Source organism: Podarcis vaucheri (genome assembly GCF_965113315.1).
Source record: "Podarcis vaucheri genome assembly, chromosome: 14".
In the NCBI taxonomy this organism is placed as follows: domain Eukaryota; kingdom Metazoa; phylum Chordata; class Lepidosauria; order Squamata; family Lacertidae; genus Podarcis; species Podarcis vaucheri.
In genome coordinates this window covers 18,617,221-18,642,473 of record NC_138752.1, presented here as the reverse complement: position 1 = coordinate 18,642,473, position 25,253 = coordinate 18,617,221, and the positions used below count along the sequence as shown (strand labels likewise).

Sequence of the window (25,253 nt, the reverse complement as noted above, 5' to 3'; positions counted from 1 at the left end):
AAAACCGTTAAAAGGATATGCATTGAAATTCAACCAAGGGGAAGCTAGGAAGTCATTTAACAATGTTAATAAGTGCAATTTTAATAAGGTTATGATTTACCGTATTTTTTGCTCTATAACACGCACCAGACCATAACACGCACATAGTTTTTAAAGGAGGAAAGCAAGAAAAAAATATTCTAAATGAAATAGTGGATATATGATTTTTGTGGTTCATGCTGTGGCCACAGACATGTGATCTGACAGTGAGTTTGGAGTAGCCCAATGCAAAAATCCTGAGGATCCATGTGGATCCATGCTTTGTAACCACGGAGGAGGGAAGGAAGGGGAACCATGGATCCTCTGCTCACGACTGCAGCAGATCCCCACCACCACCCGCAGGCATTCGCTCCATAACATGCACAGACATTTCCCCTTACTTCCTAGGAGGAAAAAAGTGAGTGTTATGGTGCAAAAAATACGGTATGTTTGTTTGTTTGTCTGTTTGTTTATAATTTTGTGAAAATCAATTAAAAAATGGGGGGGGGAGTATTAACTCACACCCACACCGCCCTCGACAATACCAGAAAAGCAGCCCTCGTGGAAACCTGTCCCAAGCAGCCTCAGCCCATTTCAACCTGACCAAGCCTTTGAAACCTTCCAGGCAGCTGAAACCTGGCAAGAATATCCCCGCCGCCCCTCTTGACCTCCAGGGGGAGCCTCGCTCTCTTCCCAGCTGGCTGCACGGGGACTCTCCGGGTTCTGTGGAGATTTACTGTGCCAAAGAGAGCAGGTGAGGAAGATGGAGAGGAGAGGGCTGTCGAAGGCTGCTAGCCGTAAAGGCTGTGCTCTGCCTGTAAAGTTGGAAGCAACAATGCTTCTGGAAATCACTCAAGGGGAGAGTGCTCCTGCTGTGGCGTAGGAAGGGCTGTGCGGTGGGTGCGGGAGTTATTTTTTGTCACCCCCCTCAGTGATGACACCCAGGGCTGCCCACACCTCTCTTCCTATGCCACTGCTCCAGAGCGTAGGACCAAGTGACAAGAAAGGATGTTTTGACTAAACACCAGGAAGAACTTTCTGACTGAAAGAGATGCTTGACAGTGGAACAGAATAAGAGAACAAGAAGAACACGCATTTAGAGAAGACTGGAAAATGTTTATTGAATACATGGGAAATAACTGTGTACAGCTGAAAACGCTGGCAGCATTAAAATAAATTCAACAGTGTAAATAAGTTATGATGGATGTAATAATGGAATGCTGAATGGTATAGTTTCTGTAAAATATGCAGGGATTGTAAAATGAACCATGGAAGAAGAAGGGAAGTCATGGATATTTTAAGGATGTAAAAATGAGTACTTTAAATTGTAAAACAGAAAACTCTCTCTCTCTCTCTCTCTCTCTCTCTCTCTTTCTCTCTCTCTCCTTCCTTTTAGCCACTCTGATGGGGTAGTGAAATGCTTAAAAGGGAATAACGTGTAGCAAATTATTTTATTTATGGAAAGTAGATAAAAGCTTCCAAATATAAAATAACTGTTCATATTATACATTTCTGACACTAACAATTCATAGACACTAAAAACACACAGACACATGTGAGCTTGATAGTGGGGTTTTAGATGCTCGAAGGAGGCATGTTTGCTGGCCAGGGATAGCTCAGTTTCGTAGAGAATGAGGCTCTTAATCTCAGGGTTGTAGCTTCGCGCCCCACATTGGGAAAATATCCCTGCATTGTAAGGGATTGGACTAAATGACCTTTGTGGTCCCTTCCAAGCCTACAATTCTATAGTTCTATGTTTCTGTCAGCTAGGAGGAAATCACTGATTTGCCATTCGTTTAAAGCCCCAACTGGGAATGTAAGTAGCCCAACTGAGTAAGGAAGGTTGTCTTTAGCTATGGTTCTTAAGGTCAAACAAGGCGTTATGTTAAGCATGTCAATGCGTTTGGCAGGGCTGAGGAATGTGTGGCCCTCCAATGTTCATCATTCATGACCACTGACTGTGCTAGCTGGGGCTGATGGAACTTGGTGTCCAACAAAACTCAAGAGGGTAAGAATGGGGAGAAATTAAATTCAGTTCGCATTTAAAGATTAACATGCCTTAGTCACACTTTCCTAAACAACACGTGAGCCAAAACTAAGCCGTCCCTTGAGATTTGCACATCTGCAAACTTTGCTGTGTCGTTCTCCAGCCAATTAGAGTGTTCAAAAAATGCATGTGCTTGGGTAAAGTGTGCCTAGAAATGCATATGTTAGTGAAATTAGCTTACAAAAATGCATTATATTTGGGGAAATTCCTTGGCAGAAATGTGCATATTAGGCAAAAATCATGCATTTGTTAAGAGAAATTGGCCCTGAAATGCCAATTAATTTTCACAAGGTTTTTTTTTTTAAAAAAAGAAAAATTTAAAACTAATACGGAACTAAAAATCCCCCGAGAGAAACGAAATTGACAGAGTCACCCATCCCTACCAGAGGGTCACAGATTCCCCATTCCTGATTTAACATGTCTGGAGGTTTGTTTTGTTTGTTTGTTTTAAATACAAGATTAGGACTGTGACACAGTGTGGAGTGATAACACATAACTCCTCAGGTTGTGGCCCTGATAAAAACTGTCAAAGCTATTTCTCTTCATCACTGGCTGAGGAATAGAAGGTTTGGAGGAGAATATTTTTTCTCTGGTGTGGGGAAATGGGTTACTAGCCTCACGTACTGTGGTCCTTATCCTGATCACACACTCCTAGGGGTTGAGTCAGTTCCTCACCCCACAATGTTCTTTTTGAGGAGGTCGGGCTCTACCTGATATATTCTAATGTTATACAGCTTGCAAAGCCAGCAGGGGCAGTAGACTCAAGAGACTGAACAAGTTATTAAGCAGAGGGTTTGGACCTTTTATTGGCTTAGTCTTTCTTGAAGGTGGTGCTATGGAGGCTTGTATGAGCCCTGGTGTACACAACCTGCGAACTGGGGCGGCACAGCCCTTCGCTCATTCTCCTGCTGCCAGCCCAATCCTTGTAAGGGGAGAAGGCAGATCTGCGGGATCCTGCATACTCAGCTTCAAAGGCTGGGCTCAGGTGTTGGGAGGGGGCTGGCTGAGGAGGAAGGGGCTCATCCAGATTGAGGAAGGAGAGGGGATGGTGACCTCGGCTAGACCGCCGAATTCCTAGAAGCTGATACGCGAGCCCCCTCTTCTCCTCTTCAGCATCTGTGCTCACAGGCTGGGTACCTTCCTGGTCTTGACTTGACTCAGAATTAGCCACAGGCACGCTTGCAGTCTCCTCTTGTTTCACCGAGATCTTTGGAAGCTAAACCAGGGATGGGAGAGAAAGAGAGAGAGGTGTGAATTTTGGATGGGTAAACCCAGATCCTATAATTTTTCAGGAAATTCCTCCCAACTCAACCTTTGGAGATTGGTTTCTGCAGGATGGGTTCAAGCACTTAAGACAGAACTTTGCACAAACATTCTTACTATTGGCAAAACCTATTGGTGTTTCACCACTTTTCTGACTAGTTGCAGGACCTTAGCCAGACCTAGCAGAGTACATGCAGAATCCACGGAAGCAATTGGCAACTTGTCTGCAGACAGGATAGATGAAGCAGGAACCAGGAACTTGTAGTTAGGTGTTTATTATATACAGTGGACTATTTACAAGAACAGAACACAGATCTTTTGCTACCTCTCTCATACACTACTCACAACTCCTACACTGACAAACAGAACTCTAAACCTCTGAACACTGAACTCCCAGTTAGTAGGCCATTAATGATCACTCCCTTGAGAGAGCTTGACCAACCAGGCAGTTGTCTCCATGTCTCTGTTATCACCAGGCAGACTTACTCCTTCAGATTGCCTTCTGGCTGTCTGCCAAATCTTAATTGACTCTGTGTGAGTAGCTGCACGTACACAGTTTCCCAACACTTACGATACTGGGGCACGCTACTGATGCCAACAACAGGTGTGGCCTCTGAGCAGGAGTGAGGACGTGTGGCCCTCCAGATTTTGGTGGACTACAGCTCCTATCATCCTTGACCACTGGCCATGCTGGCTGAGGCTGATGGGAGCTGAAGTACAACAAGATCTGTAGGGCTACAGGTTCTACACCACTGCTTTAGAGATCTCTGCAAAGGCAGCAGCCCGCACAGATATAGGCCACATCCTACAGTCTTCAACCTTTGGCATTGTGCTGTATGCACATGACCATTGCACCTGCATAAGCAGTGCCTTTCTACCCAGTATGTCCCTGGCCCAAAGGTGTGTGTGTGGGGGTGTGTCAGCAGCGTGGGAAGACCCATTCAATGAGCTACATCCAGGTGGTTGTGGTATTTACATCCACATAGGGTAGAATCACAGGAAAGCTGCTCCCATGTGGCCTGGACACATAGGGAAAAGACCTAAGGCAACCAGCAAATCTGTTTCTGTGTGTGTTTGTGAGAGAGATGGATAGAGAATGGTGACTATGTCAATTTCAGTTTCTCATTCTTTCAATTCAGTTCTCCATGTTACTACATCAGTCTGCATTTTTTTAACAAACAGAAGTCCTCATGAAAATTCATCAGCATTTTCGCACAAATGTCTCCCCAAAGACAATTTTTTGTACGCAATTTTGCCTAGTATATACATTTTGGCAAAGTAATTTCCCCTGATACGTTTTTGTACGTATAATATACGTCATTGCTGTATGCTAGAGATGCATTTATCTGCATTTTTGTACCCATTACCTGGCTGTAGAGCTACATTGCAACATTCGGAGGGTTGCAAACTTCAAATGATAGTTGTGTTTTGGTTCACACATTGTTTTGGAAAAATACCAGTTAGAGGTAGGTCCACCTTGAAATGTGAAATGAATCGGATTCCCCCTCCCCATTCTAAATGACAAGCTAGTTTGTGCATAGGCAAATGGTTCACAAAGATTCAAGCTGCAACACAGCCCACTCCAATTATGCAGATCCGAACTCCAAATATGCCCACCACTCCACCTCTTATCCCACAGGAGGGAGATGTGACTCACAGGTACATAGGAGGAGAATGTTCCCAGCAGGTTGCTTGTGATATTATGAAAGGTCTCTTTCAACAGGTCCACTTTGTCCCCTGCCTCAGACATGGCCCTCTGTGGAGAGACCTGCAGAAGCTGCCCAGCTGCATTCCAGACAGTAACAGGGGCATCCTTCACCCTTGAGGCGATGGAGAAGCACGACGTCTGCAGGTTCTGAGACACACTGCCCACCAAGCTCTGTGCCTCAACTTGCTTTGCTGTCTAGAAGGAGAAAATAAAGCTAAGGATCTTGGTTGAGCAAGTATGACTTTCCCATATGAGTACCCGTGACCACATCTGCACCATTCATTGGAAGTGGTTTCAAATCACTTTAAATACTACTACTACTACAGTGGTACCTTGGGTTACAGATGCTTCAGGTTACAGACTCTTCAGGTTACAGACTCTGCTAACCCAGAAATAGTACCTCAGGTTAAGAACTGTGCTTCAAGATGACACGGCGGCGGCAGGAGGCACCATTAGCTAAAGTGGTACCTCAGGTTAAGAACAGTTTCAGGTTAAGAACGGACCTCCAGAATGAATTAAGTTCTTAACCCGAGGTACCACTGTACTACTAATAGTAATATTAATAATATATTTATACCCCACCCATCTGGCCGGGCCTCCCCAACCACTCTGGGCGGCTCCAAACAAAATATTAAAAACACGATAAAACATCAAACATTAAAAACTTCCCTAAACAGGGCTGCCTTCAGATGTCTTCTAAAAGTCAGATAGTTGTTTATTTCCTTGACATCTGGTGGGAGGGCGTCCCACAGGGCAGGCGCCACTACTGAGAAGGCCCTCTGCCTGGTTCCCTGTAATCTCACTTCTCGCAGTGATGGAACCGCCAGAAGGCCCTCGGCGCTGTACCTCAGTATCCGGGCTGAATTATGGGGGTGGAGACGCTCGTTCAGGTATACTGAGGCCGTTTAGGGCTTTAGGGCTCCTTCAGGTATACTGAGGCTGTTTAGGGCTTTAAAGGTCAGCACCAACATTTTGAATTGTGCTCGGAAACACACTGGGAGCCAAAGTTGCTCTTTCAGGACTGGTGTTATGTGGTCTCGGCGACCACTCCCAGTCACGAGTCTAGCTACTGCGTTCTGGATTAGTTGTAGTTTCCAGGTAACCAGTTCCCCATAGAATCCTGGGAACTGTAGTTTGTTAAGGGTGCTAAGCATCATTAGGTCTAGGTTGTGGAGCAATAGGACGAGAAGCAGGGTGGGCCATGTGTAAATCTGAGAACATCTTGGATCTGATTGATCCCAAATTCTACTGTACCCCTGACGTAACCCCAAGAAGGATGAAAAACTAGTGTCAACGGGACCCAGGTACAGTGGTACCTCGGGTTAAGTACTTAATTCGTTCCAGAGGTCCATTCTTAACCTGAAACTGTTCTTAACCTGAAGCACCACTTTAGCTAAAGGGGCCTCCTGCTGCTGTTGCACCGCCGGTGCACGATTTCTGTTCTCATCCTGAAGCAAAGTTCTTAACCCGAGGTACTATTTCTGGGTCAGTGGAGTCTGTAACCTGAAGTGTATGTAACCTGAAGCATATGTAACCTGAGGTACCACTGTAGTATCAATGAGGTTTTAAACTGAACCAGGTCAGGGTGTGCAACAAAGAAAATTATCCCCCTCGCCAACCTTTTGCCCTGGCTGGTGTGATCTCACAGGCTTTAGGGGAAATGATGGCTTCTCTCCCACAGAATCTGACAATTTCAATTTCTCTCAGTTTCACTTTTCCCAATATTACCACGTTTCTGCAGTAATTTGAAAATGCTCCAGCATTTTAGTGCAAATTTCTCTTAACATAAAAAAGTAAAGGGACCCCTGACTATTAGGTCCAGTCGTGGCCAACTCTGGGGTTGCGGCGCTCATCTCGCTTTATTGGCCGAGGGAGCCAGCATACAGCTTCTGGGTCATGTGGCCAGCATGACCAAGTCACTTCTGGCGAACCAGAGCAGCGCACGGAAATGCTGTTTACCTCCCCGCTGGAGTGGTACCTATTTATCTACTTGCACTTTGAGGTGCTTTCGAACTGCTAGGTTGGCAGGAGCAGGGACCAAACAACGGGAGCTCACCCCGTCGTGGGGATTCGAACCGCACATTTCTTAATTCTGTTTTGAGTAATATGCACATTTTTTTCAAGCATTTTTTCCTGCTCCGATGCATTCTTGTATGCTGTTTCCACTAACCTATGCATTTTTACACATGTTTCCGCTCAATATGTGCGTTTTTGTACATATTGGTTGGTTGGCAAACTGAATTGCAGAATTCGGAGCAGTACAAATTTAAAAGCTTAACTGTGTGTCAGCTCACACACTGGGTTTGCAGAAGGGTGAATTAGGTAGTCTTTCATTAAAATGCTAACAAAAATAAATTCACATTTCTCCCACATCCCAACCCTTCTGCTCCCAATACACAGTAGCACATTCAATTTTCTCTGGGTAAACATGTCAAATCAGAACTCCATCAATTTAGGACAATGGAAAAATTGTAAATTTAAAGTTTTCCTGAAAGTCCCCACCACTGAACAGAGGTCATAATAGTAATAACATCAGAATTTCCAGGGTCTTTGATATAATCAAAGACCCCATGCTTGACTTTTTAATGCCATGTCCCCTTGGGAAAGAGCTCCCTCCGTTTCCTTCCCCTGGCTGTTTGGATAGAGGATGAATTTCCTGTGGAAATTTGGCCTCTGGTTTGACTCCCCCAGTTGCACCCAGTGGAGGAAAAAAGCAAAATGCCTGGCTACCTCAAACCCAAAACAGCTGGATTAGACAGGTTAACACCATTTCTTTACATGCCAAAGCTAATCTCCTAAAAAGCTAACTCTGCTTCTCCAGTGCAGAACAGAACTCTGGTGGATATCATATATCTCCACATTTTAAGTTTTCTCTGTGAACATGGGAGTTTGAAAGATTTGGAAAGCTGCTCCTCTTTTGTATAAAACTAAAAACTACTCTTTGTTCCTGAGGTTTTCTTTTTAGCAAGCTGAAAGTCTTGGTGGGGAGTAATTATTCTACATAAGGGTGGAAGGATCTGTTCATTTCAGTTCTCCAAGTTTCTCGTTTTCCCAAAATTAAATTCAATCCACCACATATCTGCAGCATTTTGTGCTTAAAAATAATCCCCATGAAAACTCATTAGTATTTTAGTGCAAATTTATCTTAAACGCATTTTTCTATGCGGTTTCCTATAGGCCTACCTGGACATGGCAAGGATTGAACCTGGGACCCTCTGCTTGCAAAGGATGGTTTCTGTCATTGATTTATGTTCCACACACGCACCACACACATAGTCCAAGAATAATGATTTCAAAAGTTGTACCTTTTTCCCAGTGTCATCTTTCTTGGTTTCCTCCTCTTTCTTTGGCACCTTCTGAACCTTCTTGCTTAGCCAGCCGGTTTCTGCGCTCTGAACACCAGTGATGATCTTCAGGACCTTCTTTGAGCTCTGTCGGGCCAAGACAACCTGCACAGAAGAAGGTGGTGAAGAGTCCATGCGTTTCCAGGCCCAAAGAAGGCATGTGGATTAAAATTAATTGGACATGGGTGAGAAATGATTGTTTTGTCAATTTGGGCACATCAAAGTATAAATTTCAGATGCTCATGGTGGTTGCTCGTGAGTAACCAGGCAGGACTCCGACCTGTCTTTTACAGGTTTTATGGTGCAAAACTATTTACAGTGCAGATCTACAAAATTCATGTCCGTCTTCGTCACTTGCAGAATTTGGGAGTAGCCCCTTCTGGATTCTCCCCCAACATAAGAACTTCGACACCCCAAGCCTCCTCCTCCCCTCCTTGCGTTTCACCCCTCTGTGCAAGCTGGGTGACGGACGGGGCGTGCATCCCTCCTAGCCAGCATGGCGAGGTGAGGCGCTGGGGCTCTCAGCAGCATCCTTGAGCCCTTTCCTCGCTTGGCTGGACCCTTCCCTCTCTTCTCCACTGGAAGTATGGCTTTTCCCACACTGGAAGCCCCCCCCTGCCTCCCTCCCCTGTTCCAATGGCAGTGATTTCTATGTATTGGTGTAAGTGTAGAAATCATAGAATCATAGAATTGTAGAGTTGGAAGGGACCACAAGGATCATCTAATCCAACCCTCTGCAATGAAGGAAAGTTGTCCAATGTGGGACTCAAACCCCTGACCCTGAGACTTAGAATCTCATGCTCTACCAACTGAGCTATCCCTGGCTGGCAAACACACCTCATTCAAGCACCTAGAACCCCATCATCAAGCTCAGGTGTCTCTCTGTGTTTTAACTGTCTGTAAATGGTTGGTGTCAGAAATGTATAAATTGAATACAAAGAGTTATTTTTATATTTGAAAGCTTTTATGTACTCATAATGAACACTTTCCATAAATAAAATAATTTGCTACGCATTATTCACTTTTAAGCATTTCGCTACCCCACCAGGGCAGCTAAAAGGAGTTCTTCCCCACCTCCCAGTATGACTCATGCTACAGGAAAAGGTCACCAGGTACAAAGGTTGGTGGTTAAGTACTGTATCTTAAGTAGGAATACAATACACCTCACCTTAATGGGGAAAACTTGTGCCCAGGTGACCGATGTTTTTGTGAACTTCAAGATCCCTCCTGCTCTCCCTTCTTAGAGTTCTTTATCTTTTAACCCAGCTTGGGTTGAGAACCCAGCGGATTCTCCTCTGTAAAGTAGGTCATGTGGCCGCTCTACTTTATCTTCTCATCAACTTTATAAAGTAGATTAGGCTAAGAGATAGCAAATGACCTAAGTCCAGTGGTTTTCCCCCCTGGAGGGTACGCAGGGATACGCATACCCCTAAACATGTTGTGAATCTAACGGGAGAAAAAACTAAAGTTGTTAAAATTTTTAGTTTCTTCTCTAGCACAGTGAATCGTCCGTTCCATTGCTACCCCATGTTGGATTGTAAAACTTGGCCAGATAATCCGCCTTTAACCTTTGGCAAAACAGAAACAATGAACTCGTGCGACAGAGTTGGACTTCTTGATAGATAAATCCTCAAGGGTTTTTGAGAGTACTCTTCAGAAAAGAAGATTCTATCATCTCTTATGCCTCTTTTAAACATCATCAAGAACATCCCAATTTCAACAAGTGAGTGTGAACATGGCTTCTCTCAGATGTATTTAATACTGACTCCAACAAGAGCTTCGTTGCATTTAAACCCTGTAGCCAACTTAATGTTTATAAAACTGGTAGGCCCTCCTTTGAGCCTTCAAGTGTATGTAAATTCATGGTTTTTGAAAGGACGACATCTGGCGACGGACATCAACAGCAAGCAGAGGAATCAGGAAGATGTTAGTGCACACAACCTCATGCCAATGTGGAAGTTACTGTGAGCTGGCAGCTGTGTAATATGAGGTAACACATGTTCTTTGTACTTTTGTCCATTTGATGTATTTATTTCCCCAGATTTGAACTATAAAATGGTGGTTTTCTTGAGTCAAAATGAGAGAACCCCTAAACATATTTTTTTTTGGGGGGGGGGAACAAAACCACTGCCTAAGCCCATCAACTGAGTGTGGCAGAGGGGCAATTTGAACCCAGGTTTCCCTCTCTGCAGTCCTAGTCCAACACCCTAAACTACTACACCACATGAGCATTCAAGAGTGAAAACACTCTTAAGAGTGCTTGGTAGCTTCCTCCAGAAGCTGCACATGCAAATCCTAGCTCAAGGGAACCACCTCATGTTCTACTTAATCTTGAGCACCCAAGACATCTCTCTATATTGGGACTGGAACCAGGAGGACCCAATCCTTGGAAGATATACATGGGGAGTGAGGGGAAAGAAGGTCTTGGGAGGGGAAGTAGCTATGTGATGGTTCCCAGGCACAAGCTCAACAGGATGTTGGAAAGGAGGTACCAAGGGGGATAATTTGTGTGTCTTCCTCCTCCTGTTCAAAACCCATGCTCCCATGACTCCACGAGGGAGAGTTCATGGCTTTAGGAAGGATGTTAATCAAAGTCATGAATCAATACAGAGCCAGTTAAAAATAAACCAGCCTTTTCATCTTCATTTGTGAACCTAGTGTCCAGAGATAAAGTCTTTACTAGAGATCAGAACCCCACACTAAAAGGAAACACAGGAAACTATGATATAATCCTAAAAATAAATTAGAAACAGAGTTAGGAATTGGCTGACGTAGGAATGTAGGTCAAATTATTTCTCTATGCAGGCCAATAGCGTAGTGCAATGGTTAGAGCAAGGGTGGAGAACCTAAGGTCCAGGGTCCCCAGGCCTCTCTATCAGGCCCTCAGAATCTCCTGATGTCACTCTTGCCAGAAAGCATCTCCAAAAGAGACCAAGGACCAAACTATGGTCTTTTGAACTGTGTGTGGATGGGTTATTTTGTTTGTTTGTTATTATGTTGCATATTATTGTATTCTTATATTGTAAACCATCCTGTGATACTAGGATGAGGAGCAGTAAATTAAGAGGAAGAGGAAGAGGAAGAGGAAGAGGAAGAAGAAGAAGAAGAAGAAGAAGAAGAAGAAGAAGTAGTTCTGAGTGTTTTGATTCTTTCTTAAAGTTACACGCTTGACATGCACCAGATGAGCTTCATGGCATTTCTGTTTGTTTACTTTATTTTTATTTTTCCAGTCCTCATGAGAACAGTGACAGCATTAAGAATCAAGAAGGAAATATGGTCTAAAGAAACAAAGGCGTTATGATTTTTACGACTGTGTCCTAACGATGGCTCATTTAATTTTGGGCAGGGAATTCAAACGGTCCTAGAACAGTGGGAGCCATGGGGAAAGTTATTATGAGTGATGCTTAAAATAGAAAATGAATGTGTAGTTAAGCCCTAAATTAAACTATTACATGCTAAGCCCTAAATTAAACTTTTACGTGCTAATCCAGCACTTGGTACAACAGCCACGCTCATTTTAGCCAAGGGAATTCCAGGCAGAGACACTTACCAGACCTGGGATCCACGTTGCCAAATCCTGCCCTTTGTCTCTTACGTGCTGGATGTTTTGGGTGGTCTTTTTGTATGCACGGTGGAAAGCAGTAACAGCTAAAGATCTTATCCTCCCAAAGGTGCTCAACTCACACCTCCCCGGAGGCTTGTGTACTAGAGAAGAAAAATGTGGGGAGATGAGAATATACATGCAATCAAGGAGCAAGACCAGCGATATTAGACAAAGAGATTAAATGCCTCAGCACTTTCTAAGACATCAGAGCATCCCTACTAATAAACAGGAACCCAGGTGGCGCTGTGGTCCAAACCACTGAGCCTCTTGGGCTTCCCGATCAGAAAGTTGGCAGTTCGAAACCCCAAGACGGGGTGAGCTCCCGATGCTCTGTCTCAGCTCCGGCCAAACTAGCAGTTCAAAAGCACACCAGTGCAAGTAGATAAATAGGTACTGCTGCAGCAGGAAGGTAAACGGCGTTTCCGTGTGCTCTGGCTTCGGTCATGGTGTCCCGTTGTGCCAGAAGTGGTTTAGTCCTGCTGACCACATGATCCAGAAAGCTGTCTGTGGACAAACACCAGCTCCCTCGGCCTGAAAGCGAGATGAGCGCCACAACCCCATAGTCACCTTTGACTGGACTTAACCATCCAGGGGTCCTTTACCTTTACCTGCTAATAAACAGGCCAGGTTATAGGCAGCTGATGACTAAAAAACCCACATTCTCTTTTTAGTTCCATCTTTATAAATATAAGTAAGATAATCTCTCCTCTTTCTGCTTCAATTTTCTTTCAAGTAGCAGACTGAGGCCTGCTTTCTCAAAAATTAAATAGAATGGCAAGACAGTTTGGTGTTAGTATAAGCTACACCTTACACTTCCACAATAGCTGTCAAAGGTGATAGTTTTAAAGTAAGGTTAAAGAAATTTTAGGCTGCAATCCTACACACGCTTTCTTGGGAATAAGTCCTATTGAACTTGAAAGAATTGACTTCTAGCTAGACATGCACAAGGTTGCATAGTTAACCAATCCATCAGACTAGTTTTAATGAACTGATCAGTGAATGACATCTGCATAATCTTGCCCATTCATTAATTCCCCCAGCTTTTTAGGGCAGTTCACATAAAAACTGGCATAGGGCATACACTCTCATTCCCTCTGGCTTCCTTTGGACAATCTGTTTTTTGCACAAAGTTCCATAGAGGTTAGAATATGTCCATCCTTTACTGAGCATCCAGCTTTATTTGTTTGCTTGGAAGTTCTACATCTTTCCATCAACAAATTGTTTATCTCACACTTCTTTTTTTAGTGTGTTTCCCAGTCGCCTACCTTCCTGCAAAAAGTCTGTTGTAGATGTTGTCAAAAGTGTCTTTGTTGTGGCAGAGACCATAGTATTGTTTCAGAAAGTGTGAATTAGGTAGGTTCATCATTAAATGTGAATGGAATCAAATTTATCCCGCATCCTTACCGTCACCCACAGTATTAAAAACAACTCATGTTAAAAATAATTTAGATAATATGCTGCTGGTTAATCATGAATGTCTTTTTTGGTGTCCAGTTATAAGGGATTGTCTTGAAACCAATGATGTCCTTGTACTGGAAGAAAGGTTCCATTGTTTCTGTGGAGGTTCCCATCAGTGGAACAGGGAGGGCGGCTATTTTTCCAGATTCACCCTCCCCTCTACAGCCCTATGCCAACTCCCATGATGCCCTGACTCCCCATCTCTGGAGCAGGTTGGAGGAAAGGGGGGGGGGGTGAAGTGGGGGTGCAGAGGGGAGAGTGAATATGCAAACATTGCCTGCCTTCCCCATTCTGCTGATAGGAGGTTCCACTAGAATCAAAGACCTTTACATCATCCAAGTGATAATATTGGACACAACTCCTAGTTTTTAATTACCGCATTTTTCGCTCTATAACACGCACCAGACCATAACACGCACATAGTTTTTAGAGGAGGAAAATCCGTAGGCATGCCACCCATAGGCATTCCCTCCATAACACGCACAGACATTTCCCCTTACTTTCTAGGAGGAAAAAAGTGAGTGTTATGGTGCCAAAAATACGGTAGTTTAAGGGTTTAACCCTTTACCTTTACCTAATGACCTAATGACTTGCTGCTAAGCAGAAAAAATGGTGCATGTAATTTCAGCTAATAATACTCTGTCTGAATGGCCATTTTACCTCAGTTCTTTTTATTAATTTCAGATGGGACATGTTAAGCAATTTGCAGTATGAGTTTCTGTTAAAAAGAAATAATAAACTGTGGTTTGAATCCAAATAGTTCCATGAAGTACTCCGAGTACTGGAAGCAGAAGCATCTCCAGTGCCACCTTGTGGAAATTACTGAATTCCCATATGCGATACGAAGTAGGAAAGGGCTGTAGCCCAGTGATAAGAGCATCTGCTTTGCATGCAGAAAGTCTCCGGTTCAGTTCCTGACATCTACAGGTAGGCCTGGGAGACAGCCCTGCCTGAACCCCTAGTGAAAGTCGTTGCAAGCTAGGTGGACTTTCTAAACAGTAGAAAGCAGCTTTCTTTGTTTCTACTTAGGGATTGGCAACAATGGGGACGCAGGTGGTGCTGTGGGTTAAACCACGGAACCTAGGACTTGCTGATCAGAAGGTCAGCGGTTCGAATCCCCGCGACGGGGTGAGCTCCCATTGCTCGGTCCCTGCTCCTGCCAACCTAGCAGTTCGAAAGCACGTCAAAGTTCAAGTAGATAAGTAGGTACCGCTCCAGTGGGAAGGTAAACGGCGTTTCCGTGCGCTGCTCTGGTTCGCCAGAAGCGGCTTAGTCATGCTGGCCACATGACCCGGAAGCTGTACGCTGGCTCCCTCGGCCAGTAAAGTGAGATGAGCGCCGCAACCCCAGAGTCGGCCACAACTGGACCTTATGGTCAGGGGTCCCTTTACCTTTAACATTGGGGAAGATCTGTGGATAATCCACCACAAATTCACCACCTCCATTTTTGCAACACCAGGGCTGCTTTGTTCTCTTTTGGCATTTCTGCGACCTAACATCAGCTAGGGTTGCCATATGTCCTCTTTTTTCTAGGACACGTCGTCTTTTTCAGGGGCATGTAAAATGAGAATCATCCTAGCGATCCATAGTTCAAAGTAGAAGTTGGCAAATGCATCCTCTTTTTTGCTCTTCAAAATAGGGCAACCCTATGACCCACCCACAAAATCAGGTACAGTGGTACCTCAGGTTACAAACACCTCAGGTTACAGACTCTGCTAACCTGGAAGTAGTACCTCGGGTTGAGAACTTTACCTCAGGATGGGAACAGAAATCGTGCGGCGGCAGCGGGAGTCCCCATTAGCTAAAGTGGTACCTCAGATTAAGAACGGTTTCAGGTTAAGAACGGACCTCCGGAACGAATTAAATTCGTAACCATAGGTACCACTGTAATGGTACTAAGCAGTGCTGGATTTAGAGTGGTGCAGACAGTTTCCCCACACAGGGCATTGCAAGTTGCAAGTCTGAGAAGATCTCTAATTGAGAAGATCTCAAATTTTGGCTTGGCACAGGGCGCCGTATTATGAAAGATTACCAAAGTCTGTCCCTGTACTAACTAACCTGACTCGTGCTCAGTTTTTGGTAAGAAGAAGTCCACCAGCTTCTCCAGTTTGCCAATGGCCGCGTCTACTCCAGCTTCAGCCAGCTGGCTCACTCGACTGGTCCTGGCATACTCTGCTGCGTCCCTCAAGCTACCCTTGGGCTGCTTGCAGCTTTTGACACCCAGTCCCATGACTCGGTCCAAGGTGTGCATAACTGAGCACATAGCACTTTGCATGTAAGTTACAATGGAGTCCTTTAGATCAGATGTAACCTAAAGCAGAAGGAGATAACAGAGAAGAAGATTGTTGTTTTACTTTTTTTTTAAGGGTGCTTACCTGTCTGTCACTATAACGTTTCAGGGCAGGTTATAACAACATAATGTATACTGTTATGAAATCAAATAAAACTATTACAGTTATAAAGGTAAAACACAGAACTCTTATAATGGCCAAAACACAACAGAATAGATTCAACCGAAGAAGTGCGTCCCAGATCTACACACATGCAAGATGAAAACAAAGAAAGAATTAGTACAGAAACAACAAGTAAGGATTTAAGGGGGAGAGGCAAGGAACTGGGAGACCACATTTGTTTTTGCTTTTGCTGTATCAGATATTGCTAAGTATACAGGCAGGAATTGAAAACTAGACAGCTGAGGGAGAAGGAGAAAGAATTAAATTGGAAGATGTGAAGTTCAAGATTAGATATAAGGGTTGAAATGTGAATTGGAATATAAAGCAGTAAATAGGAAATTATAGGGACAGAACTACCTAAAATGTATAGAAACTTATTCATGTACGCAATTACAGTGGCAAGAATGTTACTTGTCCCCAGATGGAAAGAAGCAGAAGTCCCAGCAAAGGAAGAATGGATACAAAAACTTATGGAATATGCAAAAATGGCAAAACTTACCAGAATAAGAAGAAACCAAGATAACAATTTTTTTTTATACAAAAGAATGGAAATTGTTTATTGAATATTTAAATTATAAACTGATAAAAAATTGGCAGGATTATTGTAATAACCTGCAGTTTTATAAGAGTATATATTTAAAGAAGATGAACAAAAGAGTAAATCAAGTCACCGTATTTTTCACTCTATTAGACGCATCGGACCATAAGACGCACCGCCCGCAAAAGCCAGGGATAGCCACGCAAAGCCTCCGCAGGGCAGCGGGATGAAGCTAGGCAGAAGCTAGAACAGCTAGAGGGAGCACTGCACAGCGCTCCCTGTAGCTGTTCTGGCTTCGCAGGCTGCCCCAGAGCTGCTCAGGAGCATGGGGCATCTGAACACAGCCTGCCTGCTGCTCCCGGGGCTGGAGGGGGAAGTCTGGGTTTCCCCCGCCAGCCCCAAAGAGCAGCTCAGGAGCATGCCGCACTCCAGCAATTTTGCTCCAGGGGCCCCACATTCACTCCATAAGATGCACAGACATTTCCTCTTAGTTTTTAAGAGGAAAAAAGTGAGTCTTACGGAGCAAAAAGTACGGTAATTTGGATATGCAGAAGGTATTAAAAACAAATTTAAGGAACTGCAGAAAGAGGGGGAAGTCAAGTTTTGAAATGTCAAAATGATTGTAAAGTTAGTGAAATGTATAAAACAAGTTTATACTTGAAAAGTATAAACAAACAAATAAAACTGGAAAAAGCAGTAAATAGGGGGCAGTAGGGACACATCTAGGAAGAAGAATGGGAGGTCATCTGTCAGGGGTTCAGAGACAGAGGCACAGGTGAGGGAGGAGACGGAGAGCGACGAGGAAGAATCCCAGGACAGTGAGGAAGAGGATGACAATGACTTGAGATCTTCCATGAGTCTCTCAAGTGAATCGGAGGATTCTCAGGAGGGGGCGCCCCTAGTCAGGACAAGGGGGGTCACAGGGGGGACCTGCCAGGAGCAGGGAAGCAGCAGGGAAACCCCGAGCGGGAGTGGGAGATCGGGGCCGGCTTCCCAGCAGGAACGAAGGGAAGAGAGGGGGGTTCCCAGTGTGACACACGGAGCGGAGCAGGAAAGAGACAGGGGAAGGAGATCGGGGGAGAACGTCCTGCCGGAAGAGGCGGAGAGTAGTACAGGGAGTAGTGTAAGTGTCAAAAGGAAGGTCAGGGGTAGCGAGCGCGCGCCAAGTTCAAATGTGGAGGCGCGCGGAAATGGAGAAAGCCCGGAGGAGGAGCCCAGCCCCAAAGCACGAAGGAGGGGGGAACAGGCATCTGAGGAATCCGCTTCAGGAGAGAGCAGGAGGGAAGGAACCCAGGGGGGCAGGAAGACCCTGCGGAAAAGGAAAGACAGGAAGAGGTGGTCTAGCACAAGCCTCTTAAGTTGGTGTAGAGGCGGGACCGATTCAGAGGGGACTTCAAATGTCTGACGTTAGAGACTAGGGGCTGCGCGCCTCGGTTGTGGAACCAATAATGAACTGCAATAAACATCCTTGTATATAAGAAGAGCTTGGCGTTGGTCTTTTGTGAGCTGAGACCTGAGGCAGCCGCTGACATCATCATATTTGGGGGGGGGGGAATGTAGTAAATTTGATGTAATTTGGTATTGATTGGTTAAAATTTGGAGAATGAATAAAAACCATTTGGCAAAAGAAGAAGTGGGTCGTGCATAACAAAATATCTTAAAAGTCAAAGGCTGGGCAAAGAGGTGCATCTTAACAACATTTGAATGAGCTGGCTTTCTACATTTTTACCTAGACTTTAGGCCTCATCCAGCAAAGCAGTCTCATAACTTACTTTCTCCACTGGCTGGTTGAGGGCAGGAATCTTCTGTTCCAAATGGTCCAGACCTCGACAAGTCAGGATGTTGGCTGCTGCAACTGAATCAAGGAGGATACAGAAACTAACACAGTTCTAGGGCAGAGCCAGGCAGAAGGAGCAAGCTGTAAATTGGTTGATTCAATCAGTCCATGCACAACACACACTTAACGATTTCTAAACAAGTCAAATTCCAAGCCCAGCATCCAAATTCTCCATCTCTGCATCATACCCTCCAACATTTCTCCAATGAAAACAGGGACGTCCCATTCCATAAAGATAATTTTACTGTTTACACCCCACACATCTTACTGGGTTGCCCCAGCTACTCTGTGCAGCTTCCAGCATATATAAAAATGTAATAAAACATTTAGCATTTAAAAACACCTTCCCTATACAGGATTGCCTTCAGATGGCTTGGGAGTTGAATAACTTCATACCCTCCAACATTTCTCCAATGAAAATAGGGACATCCTAAGAAAAAGTGGGACATTCTGGGATCAAATCAGAAACCGGGACATCCCTGGAAAATAGGAACACTTGGAGGGTCTGTTGCATATTGTGAACAGGAGGATTTTCTTTGACCCTGGTAAAGGTAAAGGTAAAGGTACCCCTGCCCGTACGGGCCAGTCTTGACAGACTCTAGGGTTGTGCGCTCATCTCACTCTAGAGGCCGGGAGCCAGCGCTGTCCGCAGACACTTCCGGGTCACGTGGCCAGCGTGACGAAGCTTCCCGCTAGTAAGCGGTCCCTATTTATCTACTTGCACTTAATTGTGCTTTCGAACTGCTAGGTTGGCAGGCGCTGGGACCGAGCAGCGGGAGCGCACCCCGCCGCGGGGATTCGAACCGCCGACCATGGTGGTTTGACCCTGGTGCCTGGGTATAATTGGTATATCTCATAAAGGCAAAGGCAACCCTTACCATTAGGTCCAGTCGTGGCTGACTCTGGGATTGTGGCACTCATCTCGCTTTATTGGCCGAGGGAGCTGGCGTACAGCTTCCAGGTCATGTGGCCAGCATGACTAAGCTGCTTCTGGCAAACCAGAGCAGCACACGGAAACACCGTTTACCTTCCCGCCGGAGTGATACCTATTTATCTACTTGCACTGTTACGTGCTTTTGAACTGCTAGGTGGGCAGGAGCAGGGACCGAACAACGGGAGCTCACCCTGGTGCGGGGATTCGAACCGCCAACCTTCTGATCAGCAAGTCCTAGGCTCTGTGGTTTAACCCACAGTGCCACCCACGTCCCTTACTATATCTAATACTTGCTTGTGAAAGTTGAAAGCACAAAGGAGGTGTGTGTGTTGTAGTGGGACGGGGACCCTGCACACAATTCCTCACTCCCAGGGTCTTCCTTCCACATCCTCGGAGCTATATAAGAAACATGTGGCAGAGAAGCCATCTTTGTTTTATCATGTGTTTTCCTGGTTCATGTACAAAGCAAGGTGGCAGGGGAAGATCTAATTTTATAATGAAAAGAGGGAAGTGAAAAGCACAATCCTCCTGTTCTGCTGCCTGACCTTCCATGACACATTTCATCCAAAAGCATTTCAATTATAGCTGAGCCGACAGAGTCGGCCCTATCATTAGGTACAGAGAGGCGAATGCCTCGGGCTGCTGATTTTGGGAGTCCTGAAAGGAGAGAAATGTTTATTTCATTTATTATTTGTGTGTGTGTTTGTTTGTTTGTCTGTGTTTTAGTGTGAGACATGTGGAGAGGTGCTTGTAGGACATTTTCCCCCAAAAGAAACTTAGCTGAAACTTATGCACCTTGATTTGAGCAGATGCTTGTCTGCACACATGTGTATCACTGTTGCGCTAATCCAGGCAGCAAAATTTGTGGGCCTGCTGCCCTTAGTTACAGTGGAGGAAGCTGTTCCCTCACCATTGTGGAAACTGGATTCAACTGCCATTCCAGTTGGTTTCTGTCATGGCAACATATTTCCCTTTCCCTGGCCTTGTCATGGAAAGGTGAACCCACACAGGATTTTGTGGTCCCAGTATCTGCCTGAGAATGTATGGGGCCAATTCAGGCCAGGAATTAAACAAATGCACTTGTTTCCTTTGTGTCAATTCCAGCCCTCAAACAATACAGTATTTACATCAGGGTTGGGGAACACTTTTCTGCCTGAGGGCCAAATTCCCTCCAGGGTAACCTTCCAAGGGCCACATGCTGGTGGTGAAAAAGGCCGGAAGCAAAAATGGGGGGTGATGTGAATGTAAATTTCACCTTTGTACAGTAGGGCTACTTTCTACACCCAATCATACACGCCTCTCCATCCTCTACCCAACCAAGCAAGAGGTGTTAGAAAGGTTCAAGGCCAAATTACAGCCAGGCAAGAAGCGTCAGGGTGCAAAGCTGGGGGTGTGGCTGAGGGAGAGTTCTGGGGACCAGACAGAGATGCCTGGAGGGCGATTGACCTGAAGCAGCCTCTTCTCCTGTCAAAACAGCTATTTGCGCGATGTTTTGCCAGAATAGGAGGCCCTCCCATTTCAACTGGCTGTTGTCTTATGCTCTGGAGCAAAAGAGGGAGATGTATGTGGAACATACTGGGGGGGGGATGCTTCTTAAAACACCCCCTTCAGCTCTCATTAATATGATAGTCTCCAGCCCTGCTCTGTCCACTGAAATGTGTCCTTGAATCCGAGATATCATTTCAATTCTCTGTTTCAGTGTCATTTTGCCCCCCAGGCCAGAGATCCCCCACTCTTGACTTACGTTGAGGTTCCAGCTTCTTCACCACAGGCTTCACGCTCGATGCAGCTATGGAGCTGGCATTCTGGAGGCCTCGCTCGTAAGCCCCACACACGGACGCCATCAGGGGATGAACTTCTTTGGTGACGGAATATGCCTTATGGAGGTTGCTGCATGCTGAATTGACCACCGGTAGGTGCAGGACCCTCTGCAATGCATTGTCATTTCCCTGTTGGGGAAGGAAGGTAAGGGACTAAGACTGGGAAGGCTTCCAGGTTCAATTCCTCACACACTCATCCTGGCCCACCTCGCAGGGTGTTGTGAAACAGTCATATACACTGCCTTGAGTTCATTGGAGAAAAGGCAGTAAATACAGTATTGGCCTGAATATAAGCCTCATTCCTCCCCAAATTCCAACCGTGAAAAGTTAAAGTGTGGCCTATATTTGCGACCTTGCGGTATGCATCCAGGAGCGCTGGGCAAACAGCGCCAGGAGCTCGGCAAAGTGTCGCCCGCCCCATGCGTAGTCCCCCATCCTTTCCCCCAAGGCCGGAAAAGGAGAGAGCAAGGAAGGGGAAAGGCCGCCGGCAACACAGCGTGGCTCCCCCCCCCCCAAAGTATGCAGCCAGGAGCAGCGAGGAATAAAGCGGCTTATATTTGGGTATTTTTCCTTTTTTCTCTCTCCCCCTCCCCCAATTTGTGGCTTATATTCGGGTGCAGCTTATATTTGGGCCAATATGGTAAACACAATGAATGAATGAATGAATGAATGAATGTGGAAGGTTGAGGGCAGTTTTGTAGCACCCTGCTTGTGGTTAACGCTTAGCTGGAATGAAATATTCAATGCAGCAATAGAGAAATTAAAATAATACAGTGGTGCCCCGCAAGAAGAATGCCTCGCAAGACAGAAAACTCGCTAGACGAAAGAGTTTTCCGTTTTGGAGGTGCTTCGCAAAACGAATCTCCTATGGGCTTGCTTCGCAAGACGACAATGTCTTGCGAGTTCCTGCTGGGTTTTTTTCCTCCCCCCTTTTTCTAAGCCGCTAAGCCGCTTATCAGCTGATCCGATCAGCAGATAAGCCGCTAAAAGCCGCTAAAAGCCACTAAAAGCCGCTAATAGCGATAATCCGCTAATCCGTCAATGGGCTTGCTTCGCAAGACGAAAAAACCGCTAGACGAAGAGAATCACAGAACGGATTCTTTTCGTCTTGCGAGGCACCATTGTAATTTATTTGTCAGACAAATAAATGAGAGACACAGTGGTATATGGTTACCAAAGCTCTGCCCACTCCAGCCCTGACGGCCAGCACTTATATTTCCTCAGCCCAGCCCCCTTGCTCCTCCTCTGGCTGCCTCTGTCCAATCAGCCTGGTTGAAATTCCTATTGGCTGTTTGCTAGAACCAATCATAAAAGATACACCCATTTCCTATTACCTTTTATGGGAGACAAAGAGCTATATTTCCTTCTATCCATAAATGGCAGACAAGTAGCCATATATCTTACATTTGCCTCGACCAGGCACCTTAATTACCAGATCACCTTTTGCCCTATTGCCCTATTCACTCCAAAACAGATGGCTAATTAAATGTTATCTTAAACAGAGATCTTAGGTTCACCTTCTCACACACCATCAATGAAATAAGAATCTAACATAAGAGTCTAACATTTCTTACTTTCTAGATCCTTTGCATAATTACATTTAAGCCAATATATTTCATACATAACATAGATAGATTTTTAGAAGAAAAGGAACAGTTTCAAAGTAAAAAGGACTCAGTAAAACAGCTTCGAAAGCAGCCTTTTTAGTTTACAACTCTTTTTCCTAGCCAGCTGCTGTTCCTATTAGCTCTTGCCCTTTAACCTTATGAAAATATGGCTCGAGTCTTCTGTTAAACAATAAAACTTACTATTTACCAACTCTTAATTAGTGTTTTTTGCAGCTTGATTGCATTCTGTAATTTGTATGGTCAGTGTGACCTTTTGCTCCCAGCCTGTAATTTCCTTTTACAACCCTGAAGTACAGCTATAGATCAGAGGGGCCCTGTTTAGGAAGATGAACATCTGCCAAAGCACTTAGCCAGCTGGTTTCTGCCTGGCATGAGAGATACAAACATTTACAAATATATTTTTAAAGCTCTTTTTAAAATACAGGTCTTGATCAGATGCCTCAGTTTAAAAGGTAAAGGGACCATTAGGTCCAGTCGTGACCGACTCTGGGGTTGCGGTGCTCATCTCCCTTTATTGGCCGAGGGAGCCGGCGTACAGCTTCCAGGTAATGTGGCCAGCATGACTAAGCTGCTTCTGGCGAACCAGAGCAGCGCACGGAAATGCTGTATACCTTCCCGCTGGAGTGGTACCTATTTATCTACTTGCACTTTGACATGCTTTCAAACTGCTAGGTTGGCAGGAGCAGGGACCGAGCAACGGGAGCTCACCCCATCGCTGGGATTCAAACCGCCGACCTTCTGATCGGCAAGTCCTAGGCTCTGTGGTTTAACCCACAGCGCCACCTGCGTCTGAGGGCAGTTTAGGAACAACAATTGTCCCACAAGTGACTGGAGCTTTGTCAGGCCGGCAGCAACATTTGTGCAAGCTGCTTCAATCATTCTGCAGACTTGGAAAGTTCAAGGTTGCTTCTGAAGGAGCCTGTGTTTCAAAATGCACTGAGCCGTCATAAATCCTCTCTCTTTAGGGAACAAGTTTCTCCGTCTTGATTTCTGCCCACGCACTTACCTTAGGGGTTCCGTTCTGCATTAGCTGCTTGCTTTTGGCTGCCATCCTCGCATTAGCCTGTAAACTAAAGTGCAAAGAACAAATTAATCCGCAGCGCAAAGGCAAGAGATTCTTCCTGTGTGGTTTCTTCGGAAGCCCTCAGAAGAGTCTAAGCTTGTACAATCCTGGAACTTCAACCCTGACACAGGAAAAGCGGCTTTGGGTGCCAGGACTCAGTGAGGAAATCAGCTGTCTTGGGGATCTTTACATATAATTACACATGCAATAAACGTGCAATTATCCCTCAAACAATGTGGGAAACACAGTTTATTTTTTTCTCATGCTCTCAAGTACACATTACATATGCATTAAGAAATTTAAAGTCGCAGTTATTCCCTGTTAATAGAATCAAAAGCAGCCCTTGGGGAGGGACAGGTTTGTTTCTTTCTTTCTTTTTAAAAATAAATAAATATAGCTTTATTGATTTCCAGTATATAACAACAATTACAAAATACATGCATTCTAATTCTATCTTAATAGATATATTTTTTTGCACCCATTACTTGCACTGCAAAATACAGAGCAGTGAGAACGCTGAACGAAAGCTGTGTTTCGTTTTGCATGTTATTTCAGTAAGTGAAATGCAATGCAAAGCGAATAAAAAATTCTCACCCATTCCTGCTCACAATTTTTGCTTCCTTCCTGAATTTTGGTACAATCAACATTTTACCTTTCTTTTCTTTTTTTAACCACTCGGTGCTGAATTTGTGACAGGCTGAGTTCTCAAACATCTTTTTTTAATTTTAGTGGAATATCTAAATAAAAAGATGCATCTGAGCATAAGAAAGTAAGACAATTCTGCTGGATCAGACCACAGCCACATATGGTCCAGTATCCGGTTTTCATAGTGGACCACCAAATGCCTCTGGGGAGCCTGAAAAGATTGCAGCCTTAATCTACATTGCTCCAGGAAAGAGTCTCCAGAAGTCACATATACCAGCATCTCCTCTATATAGGTGTCTTTTTGCAATAACTAAATTAGAACGGTACTCACCGGCTTCACAAGTCAAACCGCCTTTAGCAAGGTGCCAGAAGTGGAGAACATGCAGCAGTGCTGTCTCAACTCTGACAGAGACAAGTCTTGCCCCAGACAGTAACGCAAGCAAGCCACACCTTCCAGCTAATAGGGTCAAGGGTCTTGCCAAGCTGCTGTGGAAATTGGGCAAAAGAGCTTCCTCGGATTCTGTAAAACTCAGGCGGATGCCCGAAACATTGCCCAACTGTGATCTTCAAATGGCCAAATCTGCAAGAGGCAAATCATACATCCAAAGGGACAAATTATATCCCCTTGGGTCAGAGTCTCCAGATCTTCAGAAAGCACCTAAACCTTTTTTTTAAAAAAAATAAAATTCAGGTGCTTTCAGGGGATGCACTGCCAGTTCCTCTTCTGGGATATCTTTCTGTCTCTGGCTTCCTTGCTTAAAAAGTGCTCAAGTTAATGTGTACATTTTTGGTTACATTCCATAAGCACCTGAAGTTCAAATTGCATTCTGATTGTGCCTTGTAATATATCAACGGCTGACAGTGTGATTATGAATATACGTAGGAGTAGTAAG

The 25,253-nt window shown here is 44.8% G+C and overlaps 1 protein-coding gene across 2 annotated transcripts; it reads right to left on the bottom strand.

The window, feature by feature from the left end:
* Positions 1 to 1,113: 1,113 nt before the first annotated feature.
* PLIN1 (perilipin 1) lies at positions 1,114 to 24,892 on the bottom strand. Of its 2 annotated transcripts, XM_082198584.1 has the most exons (9): positions 24,692 to 24,879; positions 23,659 to 23,722; positions 20,949 to 21,153; positions 18,206 to 18,288; positions 15,501 to 15,753; positions 11,931 to 12,085; positions 8,342 to 8,485; positions 4,986 to 5,231; positions 1,114 to 3,281 (listed from the first exon to the last, which is right to left on the bottom strand). In XM_082198584.1, the coding sequence occupies exons 2-9, from the start codon at positions 23,701 to 23,703 to the stop codon at positions 2,877 to 2,879; spliced, it is 1,536 nt and encodes a 511-aa protein (XP_082054710.1). In that variant the 5' UTR covers positions 23,704 to 23,722; positions 24,692 to 24,879; the 3' UTR covers positions 1,114 to 2,876. The 2 variants fall into 2 exon arrangements, with proteins under 2 accessions (XP_082054710.1, XP_082054711.1); XM_082198585.1 differs by lacking the exon at positions 4,986 to 5,231 and having other exon boundaries at positions 24,692 to 24,892.
* Positions 24,893 to 25,253: the final 361 nt, after the last annotated feature.

Excerpts from the sequence above, each read along its gene's own strand:
- PLIN1 (XM_082198584.1), bottom strand. The coding sequence starts at position 23,703 with ATGGCAGCCAAAAGCAAGCAGCTAATGCAGAACGGAACCCCTAAG. Across the intron at positions 18,289-20,948 it reads GAAGAAGCTGGAACCTCAAC|TTGCAGCAGCCAACATCCTG; the intron begins GTAAGTCAAGAG and ends TCCTTGATTCAG. Across the intron at positions 3,282-4,985 it reads CATTCTCCTCCTATGTACCT|CTTCCAAAGATCTCGGTGAA; the intron begins GTGAGTCACATC and ends TCCCTGGTTTAG.